This window comes from Pteropus vampyrus, unplaced genomic scaffold (assembly GCF_000151845.1).
Source record: "Pteropus vampyrus isolate Shadow unplaced genomic scaffold, Pvam_2.0 Scaffold9, whole genome shotgun sequence".
In the NCBI taxonomy this organism is placed as follows: Eukaryota; Metazoa; Chordata; class Mammalia; order Chiroptera; family Pteropodidae; genus Pteropus; species Pteropus vampyrus.
In genome coordinates, this window is record NW_011888790.1 from 704,030 (window position 1) to 723,659 (window position 19,630).

Sequence of the window (19,630 nt, forward strand, 5' to 3'; positions counted from 1 at the left end):
GGAACTATTTCTTGATGAGCCTGGTGCTATCTTTGGGGTTGAACAGTGAAGTCTAGGGAGGGCTAGATAGCCAACACAAAGCTCCTAAGGAAAGATTTTCAGAGCATGGTGCCCCTGACAGTAGAGAAGTCAGAAGGAGCTGCATTTGCCCCTACCTGCTAACCTTGTAGTCACTGCTTCCTTCTTTTCTTAGCCTTTTCCGCCTCTCCAGCCTCACCCTGTTTTTTTAATGGACCAATATTTTTGTCCCATCTAATGCCTTTTTGGACCCTAGAAAGCAGTTAAATCAGTTTGGGTGACTTTTTTCTTTCCATAGGCATTGGTTTTAGTTGAGAAATAATCTCATTAGGTATATTTCTATATCTAATAATAGCAAAAACAATAGTAATAACACTTACATAAGGCTTTCTCTGTGCCAGGCATTGTTCTGAGCTATATATTTAACTGTATACTATTGATTTCTCCGTTTTTACAGGTGAGAAAACTGAGAGGAAAAAGGGATTATAGGCAAAGAGGACTACCAAAATGTTACTGTTTCTCTTTGATCTACAGGAAATTTAAAAGGAAAAAATAAATACAAGCAAAGTCCTTGTCTTAAGTACCTCGTAGTCTGTAACTTTTACTCATTTTTTACTCACGTTAGATCCCACTGGAAGTTTTAAAAAGTGAAAGAGAATATGAATGGGAGTGGGAAATGAGGAACTGAGTTGTGTGAGTAACTTAGGCCAAAAGAGATTGCTACTCTTTTATGTAAACTCTTGCCTCCTGTCATTCTAGAACCTTCCTTACCTATAAAGAATTTTTGTCATCACCTTATTTCCTTGTTTTCTCCAAAGGCCCTATTATCTTCCGGGAATGACCTCATGGAGAAAGCTCATCATGACCTAAAACTCTACGTATTACAGTTAGGATGCCAGATTGTAAGATAAGAGGCAGGTTTCGCTTAGAAAAAACATTAACATTTATACTACTAAAAAGTATCTTAAAAATATAAAATAACCACACACAACATGTGAACTTTCATTAGATTCTGAATCAAAAAATAAAAGTTACAAAAGGCATTTTAAGGACAATTGGGGAAATGTAAATATAGATTGTATATTAAATGATATTATTAAGTTAATGTTAATTTTCTTAAATATGGTGGTACAGTTAATGAAGGAAAATATTCTTATTCTTAAGAAATACTTGCTGAATGTCATAATGTTTGCAGCTTACTTTCAGAATGGTTCAGAAAAAAGATCTGGGGATTGGGGGAGAGAAAGAAATAAGGTCAATGTGGCAAAATGTTAACGATTGGGAAATCTAAGTGAAGAGTACATGAATGTTCCTTGTGCTTTCAACTCTTCTGTAACAGAGGTTTCAACTTCTTTTAAAGAGATCTTTTTGTACTTTCAATAGATCTTACTCAGGAATTGTGTCCTGTGGTTTTTCTCTTTTTTCCTTTATAGTCATTAAAGGTCTTTTTTTTTCTTCCATTTTGCACAAATGCCCAGGATTTCAGTTATACCTCTAAGATCAGGCGCGAGTCCCAAAGCATAGGTTGTCATAAGTGTGGATGAGTGCTTATAGGCACAGAGTCCTTCCCTACAGGACTGGATACCACTTTAGAAATTGTGAGTTGGAAGGAATTAAGTAGTGGGAGAATTCATTCTTGGCACCGCATGCGGATGTGTTAATACACTTGGGATCTCATTCTGAGAATTTTATGTTACTCATTCTACATAGATTCTCTTATGTCTCCTGGGGAAAAAACCCCAGTGGTTAATATTATTTTGCATGCCATTATTGGATAGGACTATATTTTAGCCAGTTTGCTGAATCCATACACCAGATTCCGTCTTTACTCAACTGTGTAAAGGTATATTGCACCTTGTAAACTCGAAGCCATGATTTCCTCATCTTGGAATTTCTTTCAATAATTTCTAGTGTCCTAGTGACGTGAGCTGTGTTCAGATGTACCAGGCCTTCACTGGACTAGATTTATTCTACATGTAAAACTGGTTGGTTCTCATCTGGTGGCAGTAGACACACTAGCCTCTGCCCACTGGTTCTCATGGTGGCAGTAGACACACTAGCCTCTGCCCACTGGTTACAGACCTCTCTTCTCCTTAGGCTTGCCCAGAGTGTAGACTTGAAAGCACACCAGTTGTCATTGGTCACTGCCTGAGGTTGACACTGGCAGCTTTGCCCAGAGAAGGGAGCAAAGCGTGGAGATTGTGCCTTACCTTTTAGCTTGACCATTGTCAGGCTGCTAACTTTCCATGTGAGCCCCGTTTGCGTTAATTGACTTGCATTGCACCAAAGGAGACAAGGAAAGTTAATGGCGCCTGTCCCACAGTGAGACAATGCAATGGCGAGCCCTTAAGAAGGAATCCAAGTCGAGATTTGGCTAAATAAGTTTAGTTGCACAGGACTAACTCAAGGGTTTAGCAGTTGATCGTACACATGTAAAATTATAACTGCAGACATGGGCCCGTATAACTGTTCACTTTTGGCAGGCTACCAGTGGCCCAGTACGTCCTTTGATTTACAGCACTTCAAAGCATCTACATTGAGCTCTAAAGTTGCACTGTCAAAATTCAGAATTCCAAATCTTTGAAATGTATTGAAATAGAAATAAATTTGTTAAGACCAAAGTCGTCGTCATCTTCTTCATCCTTCTGCAACAGCATTACATCTTTTTGCGATGTCATTTATTTTTAAATTGGAGAAGTTAAATTGAGCACCGTAAATGAGTGCTGAAATTTTTTTTTTCTTTTTTAGCAATGAGCCTTAATGTTCACATTGGCTTCTTTGTGTGCAACATGTGGAATTAAGGGGATGTAAATATCAGAGCAGTTTTTGCTAAATACAGAAAATCTGACACTGGAAGCTCAGTTCCGTGTTATATTATTTCTAGCCCTGGGCATGAGGTTCTGATGAAGGCATTAAATAGGTTATCCTCACACAATCTATTGTCTGTCTTTGAGTAGGAGCATAAATATACTTTCAAAAGAAAAGATGGTTGTGAATAATTGTGTTTTTTTAGAAAAGCCCTGAAGTAGTTGTTATTAAGGAAGAAAAAGACTGGAAAGTAATGCCAGGAGTTCTTACCAGTCATTCATCAGGGACCTTCATTCAGTTCGAGATGCGCGCATTTTAAATATTTTATTTAGTTGTGTTTACGTTTTAAATCTCACATTGCCACCAAATTATGTTTTGGTTTTCCTTTTTACTCTGTAGAGATAAAATACATTTGGGCGTGAAAAATAATTCACTTCCTAATCCTCAAGTGAAATTGTAAGAGTAGTCAAATTAGGTGTTTATATCAAGAACAAGATAATCCTGGGTCTTTGGTCATTTTTTTCCTCCAAATGGCATGTATTGAGGGGGAAAGGGAGAATGAGTTGTCTGTTGTTTTTAATAATTAAGTAGCCTTCCAAAGAAAATGATTGAAATCTAATCCTCAGACCACTGGAAGCTTTCACATTTCTCCAGGAAGCAGATTCTTCTAAGCTTGTGTGTTATTGATCTATTAATGATGATACTGATTAAAAAAATAAAACCTCATTTATCAGTTGAGACACACTCAGTACTATTAGCTGGACAAAACCAGATGTGGTGGTGGTAGTTATACTATGAATGCTAGTTCTTGCAAAGCTTGCTCTTGGTTCATTAATCAAAATGTATCTTTTATAGACTTTTAATTTTTTATCTCATACTGTTAACTATGGATGGATGGAGCAAAACGATTTTAAGCCATTTTATATATGACCTTTTTCTAAATCTAGATTGGGCTATTTTAACAAAAATAGCAGATTTTAAAATTATAAAGCATTTCATGTTTAAGGAATTATTATTGGCATCTTATCATTGAATTACTTGAAAGTGATTAACTTCTGTTTTTCAATTTAATTGTATAGATATTTTTAAATTTGTTTAGTAATTTATTAAATTTATTAGGTCTTCCAGGAAAAGTTGAAAATCACATATCACCTATATGTGGGATATAAACCTAAAAACAACAAATGAACAGGACAAACAGAGACTCGTAGACATGATCTATAGACTAGTGGTTACCAAAGGGGAGGGGGTAGGGGGGAGGTCGATGGGGGTGGGGAATAAATAAATAAAATAACGTCATTACTGTAAAAAAAATGAGATAGCACACTTGTGCTATATGATATGTATACTCAATAGCAGGTATAAATTATACTAAAAAATAAATGCACAAGAAATATCATAGCACATTTTATAAATAAAACAATGATAAATTTATTAGGTCTTCAGTATTTTATATTTGGCTTTAGCCATATGGAACAGGTAGAACTGTAAGCCATAATCCTTACCTTACTTCCAGGATCTTTCAAAGTATTTGCTAGGGGAAAAAAGACATATTTTTACAATATATTATGCGGGAGCTCAGGTCTAGAATTAAAACAAACCTGGACCCTAGTGCCAGACCCACCACATACTAATAGTATGACCTTAGGCAAGTCACTTGCTTTCTCTATGCTCAGGCTCTTCTGTAAAATAAGAATAATAATAGTATTTACTTCATAAGGTTGTGAAAATTGTAAGTTAATATTTAGAAAGTGCTTAGAATTGTCTAATAAATACTAAACACCATTGCTGTTTTTATTGTCACTACTAATATATTATTTTATATCATACTACTAGTTTCTCAACCCTCAACCCTTTACTCATTCTACTGACTCAGCCTGGGTGACCTCAGCTAGGTCCCGTGGCCCTAACACAACCTAAATGGTAGTGACTTTCAAATCCTAATCTCCAACCCTGTCTTCCTTTTGCACTTTAACTCTGGTATAGCCAGATTCCTGCTGAAGGATATCCCATAGGCACCACGTGCCACACTCAACTCACTATTCGCCCTCTACTTTCTGGTAGGCCTTCTCTCCCACTTATGAATATCTGTAAATTATTCTGGAGTTCTGTGTCCACCTTCTCTTTTTTCTTCTCCCCCAAAGTAGCAGAAAGCCAGCAAAAGGAAGGGACTTACAGTTAAATGACAGGTAGAACCAGATAGCAAGGGGAAAATCAGATTCTTTTTCTTTCCCCTCACTCCTACTCCAAGTCGTGGCCAAGACCTGATTCTGCCAACAATCACAGTGGCCTGGATCTGTGTTGAGAGAGATATTTTCTGATATTAACTGTTACCCCCAGATGAGTAAATAAGATACCAATCAAAAACTTTATGTTACTTGTTATTCAAAAGGAAACAGTAGAGTAAAGACTCCTTTGCAGCCTGAGACTGTTCATTCACCATTCTTAGCAAGCCAGCTTTCTCTACGATTATTTTATTGGCCTTGCCCTACAAGTCTGAATCACTGCATTATATGATGAACTGGACTCACTTGTTTGCGCTACAGCATTACCCTTCTTTGCTAGCTATATTTTCAGGCTGTTTGAGCACTATATCATCATTCTGCAAACAAACCAGTCGAATGGTTCACTTTCCCACACCCCTTCCCATGGTTCTACCCTAAATGTAAGAAAGAGCAGACAGCAACCATAGACACATTCAAACTTGAAATGACTGTAACTTATAGGAACACTACAAAAATACAGAGTTGTTATTTAAAACAAGTTAGGAATTCCGAATGTGTAAGAAGAACCTCATGTTTTAAATAACAGAATTCTATGAAAGGCTTTTAGCCTACAAGTCGATAGGATGTAGCATAATTTAATGTCCTTGTACTTTAATATCTGCAAATGTCATTTCTGATTTCAAAATGCAACTTCTCTCTTCGATTTCATATTATAGGAAGAAAACCAATTTATTCTAAAGGAAATTGAGTTCTCCCAATTTTATTTAACCCCCTGCTTCTCTCCCACAAGTGCCAATCAAGACAGAGGGAATAACTAACATTTGAATCTTCTATGTGTTTTATTTGCATTTCATCCTTAAATTTACAGTTAAGATCAAGCAGCTATTTCTTGCTAGAAAAAAAAAAAAGAAAAATTCTGCCTCAAATTGCCAAGTGAAACATGTTTCTCCAGTCTGTAGGATCTATTAAGTTTTGTGTATAGATTTTATGAAATATTTACTTTGAATTTTTTCTGTCATTATATGCTATCCTCATGCTTTCCTCCATAAAATGTGTAAGTTATTATAAACTCAGAATCTCAAAACAAGAGACAGATGATACAAAAGATTACTGAATGCACTCCACTAATTCCATTCAATTTACTTATTTTACTTTTTTTCTGCAGGTCATAGAGCTGAATATATGACTACAAGGTAGGAAAATATTTTATTGTAACTTGTATCTCACTCTCTTTTTAACAAGAAACAATCATTTAAATGCTGCAAGAATGAACATATTTTCTTAATAAACATGGAAGATAGTTTTGGCTTGACAAAACACAGTAACATGAAACATTTGGGGTTCTCACAAAACCAGATTTGCTCTGGCAGATCTGAGGATTTCCCAGTGGAATTGTAAAGCTCTTTAATGAGCAGATTCAGTTGCGGGGAGCGGGGGAAAGACCTAAATTGAATGGTTTGGGTTTATCTGATTTTCTAGAAAAAATCCAAGACTTTTGATTTGATAAGTTAGTTAACAAGCAATGTTCTGTGTATATCTACTGTATTAGCAAATAGAAAGAATGGTTAGTTACATTCTGCTCCTACTCTCAATTATGTCATATAAAAATTAGAGCTATGTTGAATATTCTTAGGATTTTAGCGCTCTATCCTCTTTTGGTTCATTTTAAAGATTTAACTTTTAATGCCCACATACTGCACTTCTTTTTTTTTCTTTCTTTTTAATTCATGGAAAGATTTTGAAACTACTGCTGAGGGGAAAAAAAGCCTTTTTGGAAGCAGATTCTGATTTGGAGTGGGGAAAGCTTATGGCAACTTTTTTTTTTTATGTTCACATTTGCGTAACAGCCAGAAATTATTCTAATTAACATAGCAAGACTTTGCACTTCTAACGCTGAGTTCTCTTTGAGGTAAGAGGCATTTAGAACACTGGTGTGTCTGTTGCAGTAATTGGCAAGTTGATTTTCAAGGTTATAATGTTCCTGCTGGGCCATTTATTCAAAAGCAAGCCCCTCTTCTAGGTGAACTAATGAGAAAGGTGCAGCTATTGACTTGTCTAAACTTTACAAAAATACTGAGGTTTTTTTTTCCCTCTATCAGTGGTGAAGAGGAATATTACTTCTGCACAGTAATATGCAGCTTATGGAGCTTTTTTCATATATAGTCTCTCTTTGCACTATCAATATTTTGTCTATTGTTTCTAAATTATAATTAATGTAAGGCACTTCAAAAAAATTTTTTTAAAGGAGAAGGAATGCAAATATATTAATTTGGAATGACAGTTGTAATTGCCAAATAGACTGGATATTCACATCACTCTAACCTGGTACTTTCTCTCATCCGCACTGGTATCCTACATAGGTAGCCAGATTATCAGGAAGTTATGTGGTAAGCACACACCCAGAATGAGTCATATAATTCGAAAGAGTCATACAAGGTTGAATGGCCCTGGCTTTGCTCACCTGATATGTACATAGTAGAGCCAGAATCATCAGCACGCCATTCTGCCTGAAAAACCACCTCTGCCCTGGAAGTTACTCTGATAAGCATTCAGGCAGTTTGTTTTAATCTCAAGTCTCTCTTGGAATTTTAGTATCTTCACATTTGCCTCGTATTTTAGAACTATAGAGAGAGGCGATTTTCAGGCCTTTGGTAGAAAACTCAAAAGACATTCCTCCATTAGCCCCAGCCAGGGGTTACTCTATATCTCTCAGTCATGTAGGAACTATTACCCAGTGCCACTTGGAGCTTTGGCTCCCGCTACAATTTTGCTTGTCCCACAAATTAGTGACCAAACAGAATGAACCTGTGTTCTTAACCTCTTAGCTTTGTCAACCATTCCAGATACCACCACATGAGAATCTCTTTTGGACCTTTTTGTAATAACCACGTTTCCTAGTTTCTACATTTGATGTTTTGCTGTCTTGGGGCCTTGCTGACTCTGAAGGGACTGCCCCTCTGAGGGTTAGCCAATTCCTAGAGATAGTAAAAGACTTGCTTGCAAGTGTGCCTTGTAAACAAACCAACCAATCCAGAGCCCATCCCCTCAGCCACCTCCTTCCTTTATTGAGCTTTCACACACAGGGCCACTGTTCCCCTTCCCAAATCACCCAAAGGCCAGGTACCAGCCAAACAGGGACAGCTCCCTCTGTCTCAGACCCCACCAAAATTACTCAGACTAGCCAATCCTAAAACCTGTGTACCCTGCCTTGCCCATTCCTTCCCCCGGGAACCATAGCAAAGGCTCTTGCCCACATTTTCCCTCGCTCCCTCTGACCCCTGACCCACCCTGCAGCTTTTCCATGTGCCCGTCTCCCCCTCACCCCCGTGTAGTGGCATTTCCCTCTTCTTGAGAACTGTGAGTAATAGACTGTCTTTTCAATGACAGTTGTTTCTGATCTGATGGCCTCACCACTCCTGAACAAAAATAAAGTCTGCATGTTAAAATGCTTCTCAAATAATGAAAAAAGTAGATGAAATCAAGTACATATGGTTAAATTCCTTGGTGGGCAATTGTTTCCTTTTCTGTTGTTGTTGTTGTTGTTGTTGTTGTTGTTGTTGTTGTTAAATCTACCAGATAGTTTCCTCTGTGAATAACACAGAATTCATTGTATAAAGAGTAGAAGTTTCAGCAGTGGCACATTATGACTTGCTGCCTGGTAGACATTTCCATATTTGCTTCTAGACACTTGCAAAGGTCCCTCTTACCTCTCAACAAAAAACAAAACAACAAGCACCATAGGACTTCAGGTGCTGCTTGCTGCATGCCCCATTATTCATATGAGCCCACCTACTGGGGGAGTCTTAGAATTTGTCTGTGGAAGGCTATATTAGCAAGTTTGTTCCCCTACCTCTCTTGATTGTAGTGGTAATATCTTTTAAAGCTGGGCAGGGTTCCACAGAGATTCTTGGGATTTTGTTTCTAAACTGGTATTTCTGAACTTTGATAAACTAAAAAGGTAATTCTTCCTACAGAGTTTGCAGCTTAATGAAGGACTTTACCTAATTTCCAGGTGTGATGTACATCCTCATATAAGCCTTCCAATTAAGTTTACATTGATATGTCCAAAGAGAGGTTTTCCATGCATTCCTTCAGCATATTTGTAGAAGTTGAGTCAGGTAATCCTAGACCACTTTGCTCTAAAGGGAGAGGACAGAATAGGACCCCTCTCTCCAATTTCAGAGTTTGACGATGCAGGGTTTCTAAATATAGTACATGATACACTGGATGTGCATACATCAAACAGACTAGAGGAGGAAACGGTTCAGAACAGAATAAATGGGTACATCCTAATGCTCTACAGATATTTAGGTGATGAGATAGTTTGTTTTAAAGAAATAACAATTCACATGAGTCCGTACACCTCTCTCCTAGAAATAGCATTGAAACCCAATGCTGTCTTTTCACTTGTGATCCATTAACAGTTACTTTTGCATAAAATCAAAACTCGTTAATACCTGAGGGATACTGAACAGATGTGATGTTTCACTGAAGGATTATGTTGTAACTGAAAATATGATATTTAAGTTCTCATATTGGGATCTATCAGAGCCCTAATTTTTATGATGCTTATCATTTTTAAACAAACTAGCAAACAAATGTCAGCTACAACATGCAAGAAAGTAGTAATCTGAATGAATAGTTTATATGGTTTTTGAGCTATAAGTAAAAGTAAATACAAAAAAAAGGGGGGGGAAGGACTATTTTCTCCTGTGGGTGAGGGTGGGGAAGGAGCACAGAATTCCTGTGTTTTATAATTTTGATGTGACCTATGGGTATTTCACTTATTGTTTGATTTCTGCCACACTCAGTAATTATATTCCCTTCCCTTAGGCCTCCAAATGTTCCCCCTAAGCCCCAGAAACACAGGAAGTCCAGACCCCGCTCACAGTATAATGCTAAGTTGTTTAATGGGGATTTGGAAACGTTCGTCAAGGTACTGGCACCAGCCATCTGGGTGGCTGATCTCCATGCTTCTTACTATAATGGTCTCAGCCTCTTATAAAAGGAGGCAGGTCATTATGTCCAAGTCTGTCCTGGGGCTCTTTGCTTTCCCAGAAAATCAATATAATATTTCCTGAAGTCAGAAAAGAATATTTGGTTTGAGTGCCTTCAGAAGAGGATGTAAATATGGGTGTTAATGTGGGCAAAAGAGAAAGCCCTCTTTATTAAAAAAAAAAAAAAAAAAAAAAAAGCCCTAATCTGTACAAATAGGAAAAGAGCTACCTGATAAAATGTTTTGTTTTTACTCATGCAAATGAGATGGCACAAAATATATTTTTAAAGTTCATTAATAAGGTAGCTCTGAAGCTCAGCAAGAGTTTTTGATTTCCCATGACTTGAGGAATTCATTATATTGGATAAATTGTAAGACCCTGTGGTCTGTATCTTGTATCTCTGCTGTGTTTACTCTGTCTTCTTTTTCATTCTGTATTTCTGATAATGCTTCTAGCCGAGGACGAAGGAACTCGCACGCAAGACATCAGGTATAGTGCTAGAGGGAAATGAGGACACAGCGTCTTTCACTCTTGGAATCATTTTCAAATCATAGTCATGCTTGGCTTTAATGGGTTTTTAAGGTCTTTAAAAGAAAAATGTTTGCAGATGGAAATTAGATAGGTTTATAGATAGGCTTTACTGAGAAAGAAGTTATGGAAATCAAACACTGACTGAAGAAGAATAAACTCTTAGTTCTTATGTATTTGGCAAACGTACCAAATTGAGTCAGTGGCTTTTATTAAGGAAAGTCAGTTTTAAATACCAAATGCACATTTAATACTGGATTTTGGACCCTTAAGTAAATTTTACCAAAAAAAAGGAAGAAATTAATGTTTCCTGGCTAACATTTTATGACATGGGCTGCAGTGTTTCTGAAGACTAAATTTATATAGGAAACCACATCATTGATAGTCCTCCCTTAATAATGTTACAGATATCTTCTTACATTCTTAATCATGTATTACAGACATACTACTTTCTTTAAAGGCAGATCTTTTATTGAACATGTACTCCAATGGTTGAAAAACGCATGCGTGCACGCTTGTGGCATCTGTATGGACAGATACATACATATATACTTACACACACAGATTGAATACCTCTAGCAGCCTTAAAAATTAGCCCTAACCCTAGAATTAAGTGAAAGGCCACTGGGCAACCTAAATAGCAATCATAAATGCAGTGCCATAAGCTTTAAACCCAGAAGAACCTTATTGGCTCTAATTTAATAGAAAATTATTGTCAAATTCGATTATCTAGTTTCCCAGCCTAGAGCTTCTAAGCAGGGGCAAATTAGATGGAGAAAAGGGAATGATAAAATGAAAGCACTGAGATGTGCAGCTGATGGCCCAGCAGAGGAAGAGAATATAAGAAAGCTCAAAGTAGCAGATGAATTAGTCCATTATATCTGATAACACGGTACAAGAATGACTGCTTAAGATGACAGGAGAGCACACATATTTTTATAAAAGATTTTTCATTAAGAATAGTTAAAGGAAACCAAATTTAGGCACTAAATGAGTAAACCGGTTATCATGAGAAATTCACTTACATATGAGAGCCTTTCACCGTTTCAGATGGCACGTTAAATAATCTTTGGTAGTAGCAGTAATACAGAGGAGACAGATTTCTACACTTCCGAAAAGTGTCCCACAATATCACTGTGAGACAGCAAGAGCAAAACCATTTTTCTTCTTTTTCCTTTGGGGAAACTGAGACTCCACGGGATTTGTTTGAATGGTAAAGAGAACACAGCTTATTGTAACTTCTTGTAAAATATTCTACCAAGGCATCTGGCATCCATGAAATTAAGTTAAAACATACACACTCATTACTTTTTGACTCTAAATCTCATTATACCTGAAAGAAATACTGATAATAGCTAAAGATTAGCAATTAGAGTAAATGTAAAGACAAAAATACTTTTAAGTAATGTGTAAACCTAAGACATTTTTATTTACAACTATTTTAGTGCAAACATTTTCCTTTTAATAACCTTTTATTCTTTTTCTTTTTGTTTTAACACTAAGTTCAGAGGTACAAGCTAATATTCTCCTTATCGCTTACATTTAAATATTTGTCACTCTTTTAGATAACAATGTTACATGAATTATTCATACGAAGGTTACTTCTCCTAAAAAGCACTTGTATCTTAAAGAAAAATCCCCTTACATATTCAGTTGGTTTTGTTGTAATTACATTGTTGTTCTTGAGCCAACTAGTCCACGCTAAAAAGAGTATTCTTAAGGACCTTCTTTAAGAAATTAATAAAGTTTACTTTCCTAAAATAAATTAACGTTTAGAGAAACTTAATACAGGCTCCAGAAGTAATTGAACCATTAACTGGATTATACACTGATTAGATTGCCTTAAAACCTAAAATAAAACTATTCATCAAGTAGTGTATTATCCATTCTAGGAAGAGTAAAGAGTTGAAATTGCCGAACCACTTTATTTCCAATTCTTCCCCTGTGGCTTAATTGGAAAGGTTAGTGGATTCTGAATTGTTCTCATATATTAAGACAACCAAATTCTTCGTGCGTTTCAGAATAAAATTCCTCATGAATTAGTACCTGATGTCAGCTATTCATTTTGAACCTCCATGTTTCCTTTAAAGATCTAATTTCTGAAAGAGCAGAGCCTTAAAAGTACATGAAAAATAACTCCATAGTCAGTAACCTTCTTTAACTACATGGAGTGCATGGCATTGATACATATTTAACTGTGACCTCTGCAGCTCCTTCATCTCATTTGTCATCCTATACATGTTTTAAAGCATTTTCAGAATTCACATTTGTTCAATAGAGTGCTCTGCCTATATTACAAGATGTGGGGAAAGATGGCCAAAAAATGTTCCTTTCTAAGAAAACAAGATCTACTGGGACGTGCATTTGTGCGTTTTTTCTTAATCCTTAAAACATGAAAAAAAGAAAAGAAAAGAAAAATCTATAAGGATGAGTAAGTTCTGATGCAAACTAAATAAATACAGGACACATTATAAGCATCTGTGAAGAAATTCTCATATCATGCATCTGGAAACATATGAGCCTCTCAAGGATGTCACAGAGAGGATCCTGAGATGGCTGCAAGGTAGTGTTTGGAGACGAGTACAGCCATTCAGTCCCAAGATGCTATTGCCAATACACTGAGTTCTCTTCTAGGGCCATTAGATTTATTACTTGCATAAGTAACCTTTTTAAAACAGTAGAGATTCATGTAATTTGTTTTGATATGTGAGCCTCAGTATAAGTAAAAGACAAATTAGCTTGACTGTCTCTAGGCACAACAGGGTTAAACCGAAGCAGCGTTGCCTTAGATGTATTTAATTTGGTTTGTTCCAGAACTGAAATATACCTTTGGTTAAATGTAATTTTCTTTTTGGCCCTTGTGGAATATTTTAGAAGGGGTGTATTTGGAAACAATCATCTGAAAGAATAAAAATTACTCTTTAATTAGGGTTAAACTGTGAGCTTTATTATTACATGTGATTTAAGCCTCTCCTTGGCAGTTAACTGGTTTCCATCTCTTTACCTAGGACTCGGGACAGATTATCCCCCTCATTGTGGAAAGCTGTATTCGGTTCATCAATCTCTATGGTAAGCCATAAACTACGGAATTCTTATTTAAGAAAAAATAATCACTGGGAGTATTTCAATAAATGTGTCTTTCCATATAACATTTAATTATTCATTTAATTATTGAGAAAGGAGGGACCTTTCACCCTCTTTCCCTTCTGTTCTTTTTAGGTCTTCAGCATCAAGGGATTTTCAGAGTGTCTGGTTCCCAGGTGGAAGTCAATGACATTAAAAATTCATTTGAGAGAGGTAATTGCACGTCTTTACCCATAAGCAAGCCATGTTAAAAAGTCATCATTTTCTGTAAAGGGAAATGGCATACTCATTCTCTTTATCTTCAGAAACTTTTCTCTTTACATTTACTTCATTTTGGATATTGAGGTCAGAATCTATTTAGCATAGTTGAGAAATGAAGCCAAAATCATAATGCTTTGTGATCAAGTATAGAAAAGCATATGAGCTTTGAATCCTGGTTTAGGCCTGACGGTGATAATCCTCAGCAGATACGTCAAAGGTGGCACATGGAAGTGTTCTAGAAGAATGGCAAAGACGGACCTGGGCCTAGGCAGCAGGTGTTTGAGGCGACTCACCCCAGCTTCATGTCTACTTTCTTTGTCAGGAATTCTCATTCCCTTTATTACTGTCCCCAGACTCCTTCCCTGTGACCTTAATGGATGCCTTACTCTTGTTCACAGTTGGCTATCAAATAAGTCTTACTAAACCATTAATTAGCACATGGTGATTAGAAAAACCATACACTTCTGTCAGGCAAACCTAGATTTAAATCTGATTCTTTCATTTACTAACATGTGATTTGGGCCAGGTCACTCATCCCTCGGTTTCCTCATCTGCAAAATTCCAGGATTGGAATTCCTCTGCTCAGACGTCAGGCCGAGAATGCACAGAGAGGGCCATAATGGCACGGAGACAGGGCTACTTTCTCTCTCTCTCTCTCAGCCACGTTCCCCTGGCCTAGGCTTGGCAGGGAGCCCTTGAAAGTTTGGAACCTTGGTAAACTTGGAGGCAGATTGTTTTCCTGTTCCAAATTCTCCGATATGATGTGTAGAGCAGAGCGGCCTCCCCTGTCAGCAGCTAAGTGTTCTGAGTCTCTAACACTGACCACGTCCAGGATAAGTTGAAATGTAGTAAAACATCAGATTCCTGTGCTAGCCACAACAGGCGTTATTATTTTTCCTTGGAAATTCCCCTGATGTTTGTTATTTGTTTGTGATCTCTTTGGTGAGACTTTCTCACATTGGGCAAAAAATGTATATTTTGGTAAATTTGTGTTCATTGATTTCCTACCCTGGGAGCAGAGAAAAGGGAATAACAGGTCCCTGAAAATAAACTGCCTCTAGAGGCAAAAAATAAGTGAAACTGCAGTGTACAATTTTTATGAACTTTAGAAGAGCAGTCCTGTGAATAAAAAATAGAGTTTGATTTAAGACTGCATGGTATTGTGTTGAACTTCTTAAGACTTCTATCTCAATTTAATTCTGCTTACCACAGAGGATGATGGAATATCATATGTGTGATATATTTTTTAAATTTCCACTTTCTATACAAATGTACTGCTAAGGGTGCATTTTCAAATTCCCCTGTCTGATTGCAAAATCTTCCACTCCTAAAGGCAGCTTTCGAATATTCTGTGAACAACACCTTGCCACTTTGTGAAACACATTTAATTGTAGGTGTTTACAATTAGTTGAAGTCTATGATATTTCAGATGCATTTTTTTGATCCATATAGCGTAGCCAGACAGACCTATATTATGTGTTTTTCCCGGTAGGTTAAAAAACACAGAATGTAGTATTCGAATTCATGTCAAACTAAGATTACAGATTTTAGCTTCAAAAAAAAATGTTGGGTAAAATTTTAAATCCCACAATATTTTATTTTAAGAACTTGGTAACTTGTAAAGGATTATTTGTTAGCATAAGATAAAAAAAGCTTTACTTTAGTCAACTATTTTTAAGTTAATCATGGGTTGGGATATCTAAACCAATTATTTTAATTTTAGTACCATATAATCTTTCATAAAGTATAATTAAAAGATACATGTATATATAGAAGTGTGTGTGTGTGTGTGTGTGTGTGTATAGAAACATATTTTTGTTCAGAGGGAAAAAGAGAAACACTGTGTGCTTAACTAATTTTTTTTTTTTTTTTTTAGGCGAAAACCCTTTGGCTGATGACCAGAGCAACCATGATATTAACTCAGTTGCTGGCGTTCTGAAGCTCTATTTCCGTGGGCTGGAAAACCCCCTCTTTCCTAAGGAAAGATTTAATGATCTGATTTCTTGTATCAGTAAGTGGACTTTTATTTTATTTTATTTTTGTCTTTTCCCACCAGAATTGTTTTACTAACCAATTTCCTGGAAAAGGCAGTGGCCCCTCTCCACGTATCCTCCCCATCTCCCTCCACCATTACCCCATTACCACCAAATTTCTGAGACCATTTGTGTTTTTTCTGGATCCAGCATGAGTCATCCTCCCAGCTGTGGCCTCACCCTTAGCTGAGTGGGCTTTGCTCCTGAACTTGCTCAGGCTTCATACAGCCCAAGAGCTTCCCACTTAGTGGCTGGAATAAAGCAGAAAGGCAGGTGCCAACGAGCTAAGGGAGAGGAGGAAGTTGTAAGCATGGAAATATAACTTCTTTTTGGCTTTTGGTTCTTGGTTTTCTCCACTAATCTTAGGAGTGGGATAATATATCTATCTTGAATGTTACTTTAAGAAATTAGGTAAAATGAGATAAATGATCATTATTACAGTGCAGGAACACCAGGTGGTAATTATGTCAGTGGCATCCATCCCCAGGAAATAGGTGAGTTGCTCTGGGACTGTGGATGATATATTATGAAACCAATAATCATCCACAGAATAAAGCATCACTGTTTTCTTCAGTGGGAGCTTTTGATATTATGAGTGGGAAGGTGAAAATAATATAAGGAATTAAGTATTAACCATAATCCAGATCCATACATCTTAAAATGCAGTGCCCCTTCAATTCCTTTTTCCCAGGCAAGGGTCTAGAGCTGACTTAATCACATCGTGAGGGCTTTTGTAAAAATCAGGCTTTAATGAGGAAATCTCCTACCCACAGCTTCCCCACCTCCCACCTGAATCAACAAGTCCTGTTGACTTGACCTCAAAAAATCTCCCTACTCAGGCTTCCTTCCCCATTCCCATCACCAGTTTCTCCCTGGAGGTGTTGTGACAGTCTCTTAAGTGGATTCCCTACTTCTACATTTTGCCCTCTCCCCACACCCTCCGCATCATTCCACCTTTCACACTGTAGCTAGCTTTGAAAAGATAAATTGGGTTATATTACTCCCACCTGCCTCCCTCCTATTTCAGTCTTTCCCACCTAAAAACAAACTCCTTGGTAAGGCCAATTCAGAGAACTGAATTCTTCTTTATCTGATCTTTCTACTTCTGTGCACTCATCTCCTGCCACCCCTGCCCTGTTTACTTTATATTTCAACAATAGCAAACTGCAAGCATGCCGGGCCATTTCCCACCTCCCTTCACTCGCCCGTGCTGTTTCATCTGCTGTCCCCAATAGCCATTTGACATCTGCTGTGAAGGCTTTGCTGAACTGGTGCTTCTCCCAGAACACCATCCTCCCCACCACCCAAAGCAGAATTAGTCACTTTTTCCTCTACTAATGTTCCACTGTGTACCTATGTCTGTAATTTTTCTTATCCCCCCATGTTGCAATTTTTTTAACCCCACTGTCCCCTTCTCTAAAGAGAGTTCAGGGAAGAGGTTAAGAATATGGGCTCTGGACTCAAACAGCCTAGGTCCAAATCCCAGCTCCAAATTGCTCACCAGCTGTGTGACCTTAGGCAAGGTTCTTAATCTCTCAGCACCTCAGTTTCATCAACTATAATATAGGGACATTATTGGTGTCATACATCATAGGGTTGTGAGAATTAAATGAGTTAATACATGTAAATTACCAAGAAGAGTACCTGGCAGAGTTTGTTCAGTGAAATGCCAATAGTTAGGCTCCACAGGCCTGTGAGGTCTTGATGGATTATTCAGTTTTGTATTCCCAGCATTTGTCATCGTTCATTCCAGGCACATGCTAAGTGCATAATTCATAGTTGTTAAATCGAATTTAAGTGAAACAAAGAGTCAAATGCCACCAAAATTCTTTTGTTGGCATTCATGCCTAAAGTCTTGGCTCTCATTAGGTATAAATTCCCCAGTAATAATTACCTTCACCTCCACCCCTTACATGGTCTGAGTCATCTCAGTAGGCCTCTGACCTAGCTGGAAAGAACTGAAAAGGAGGTGTCACACTTCTGGAATTCTCCTTTGGCCATGTCCAAAGATTTCCCTCACATCCTAGCCAGAAAGCTTTAGTCTGGAAAAATAATCAGCACTTTACACTGCTTAGAGGTTTTCTAGGTACATATATCATATCAACGTTTATACATGTACCAGTTGGATAAAGAGCATCGGGCTACATTGTCAGTTACTATTGTAAAATTATTTCACACTTTTATTGGATAAAAAATATTTCTTTATGGTTATTAAAAGTTGAAGCCATAGAATCAGAACTATCTAGGTTCAAATCCTAGCTTTACCACTTAACAGCTTTGTAATCTTGGGCAGAGATTAATCTTATTAAATATCTATTTCTTTATCTACATCATAAAGTCCGTATGAAGAATAAATGAGATTATATAAAGTTTTAGCATCAAGCACATAGAAAGCCTCAATAAGTGTTGCTAGCTGTCATCATTGCAACTATTACAACTACTACTGTAAACCCAGGTCACATATGCCAGTACCTGGGTTAGCCACTTACCAGTTTGTCTGTCCTATTAAACATGTGTTTCTTTGACATAATTACCTCATGTATTTGGTAATGGTGTTAGTATAACACAAAAGTTGTGTTGGTTCCAGCATGATTTTGCCCAGCACATTAAACATTTTGTAACAGTCAAAGACAAATTTTCCTCTATTAAAGATTTGGGCTTAACAAAATATGAAGACCATAAAAAAAAAAAAAAGAAAAAGGAAAGTCTACAGAAATATCTTTTGTTTATGCAAGCAGCACCTTACATGAAATGCTGCAAGTGCAAATGAAGGAGCCGCAAAGACATTTACCCCTGTATTAAAACAATGGATTAATGAAAAACATGGGTTAACCATCCTTGGGTTAAATTTTATGAAAATAGTCTCCATTGGAAACTACCCTCCAGGATCTACATTTCAAAAAAGCAGAGGCCCTGGGGTTTAAGGTTGGTAAGGGCGCTAGGTTCACACACCAGTAGAGATTTAACTGTGCTAGTAATTTTGTAGTATTGTTAATGTTTTTGTTAGGTGCTCTTTACAAACTTTTCATAGGTGTTCAGCGGTCTGTCCCCACCGTGCTTTTCCCCGTAAGTCCTGTTATTTTTGGTGAATAGTTCTGCAGAATAGGATGTTTTCAGGAAATGTAATGGCACATATATAATAATCCCTTTTCTTCTAACCTCTGATCTCTTAAAAGAGGGGTTTCCTGGCTATTATTGATTTACTTCTGTGTAAGCATTTTCTCTTACCAGTGTGACCGTGATGTATCTGTATTTTTCCTGGATTTTCAGTAAGTCTTTGGGAATGGTATAATATGTCCCTCATCATTATATCATATCATTGATATTACAAACTTTTGGTGATTTGAACCATTGATTAATTACTTACAATGTGCAAAGCTTTCTGGGGATTCAAAAGCTTGATTTTTCCATTAAGAAGGCTTTAAGTCTAGTAGGGGACATAAGACATTTCCAATAAATGCAGTCTAAGTGAGTATGTGATAGAAGCACAGAGATTTAGAAATTTTAAGAGACAGAGAAATCTCACGGATATCGATTGTTTTTATTCATGTCATATTCTCTAGAATTGACATAATTGGATTTGATTTTCCCTAGTAAGATAATTGCATGTGACAGTTATTTTGCATAGAAAAATCTCCCCTTTTTATCTTTTCTAAGAGTTTACATAAACCTCTGG

The 19,630-nt window shown here is 37.0% G+C and overlaps 1 protein-coding gene across 2 annotated transcripts in view; it reads left to right on the forward strand.

The window, feature by feature from the left end:
- Nucleotides 1-19,630, forward strand: part of SRGAP1 (SLIT-ROBO Rho GTPase activating protein 1) — a 240,490-nt gene that overhangs the window by 187,411 nt on the left and 33,449 nt on the right. The window contains exons 11-15 of one of the 2 annotated variants that reach the window (XM_023520517.1): nucleotides 6,217-6,244; nucleotides 9,885-9,987; nucleotides 13,585-13,645; nucleotides 13,796-13,873; nucleotides 15,798-15,932. In XM_023520517.1, the coding sequence (XP_023376285.1) occupies nucleotides 6,217-6,244; nucleotides 9,885-9,987; nucleotides 13,585-13,645; nucleotides 13,796-13,873; nucleotides 15,798-15,932 (405 nt within the window). Of the gene's footprint in view, nucleotides 1-6,216; nucleotides 6,245-9,884; nucleotides 9,988-10,503; nucleotides 10,538-13,584; nucleotides 13,646-13,795; nucleotides 13,874-15,797; nucleotides 15,933-19,630 lie in introns of both variants that reach the window. The other variant, XM_023520519.1, reaches the window with a different exon arrangement.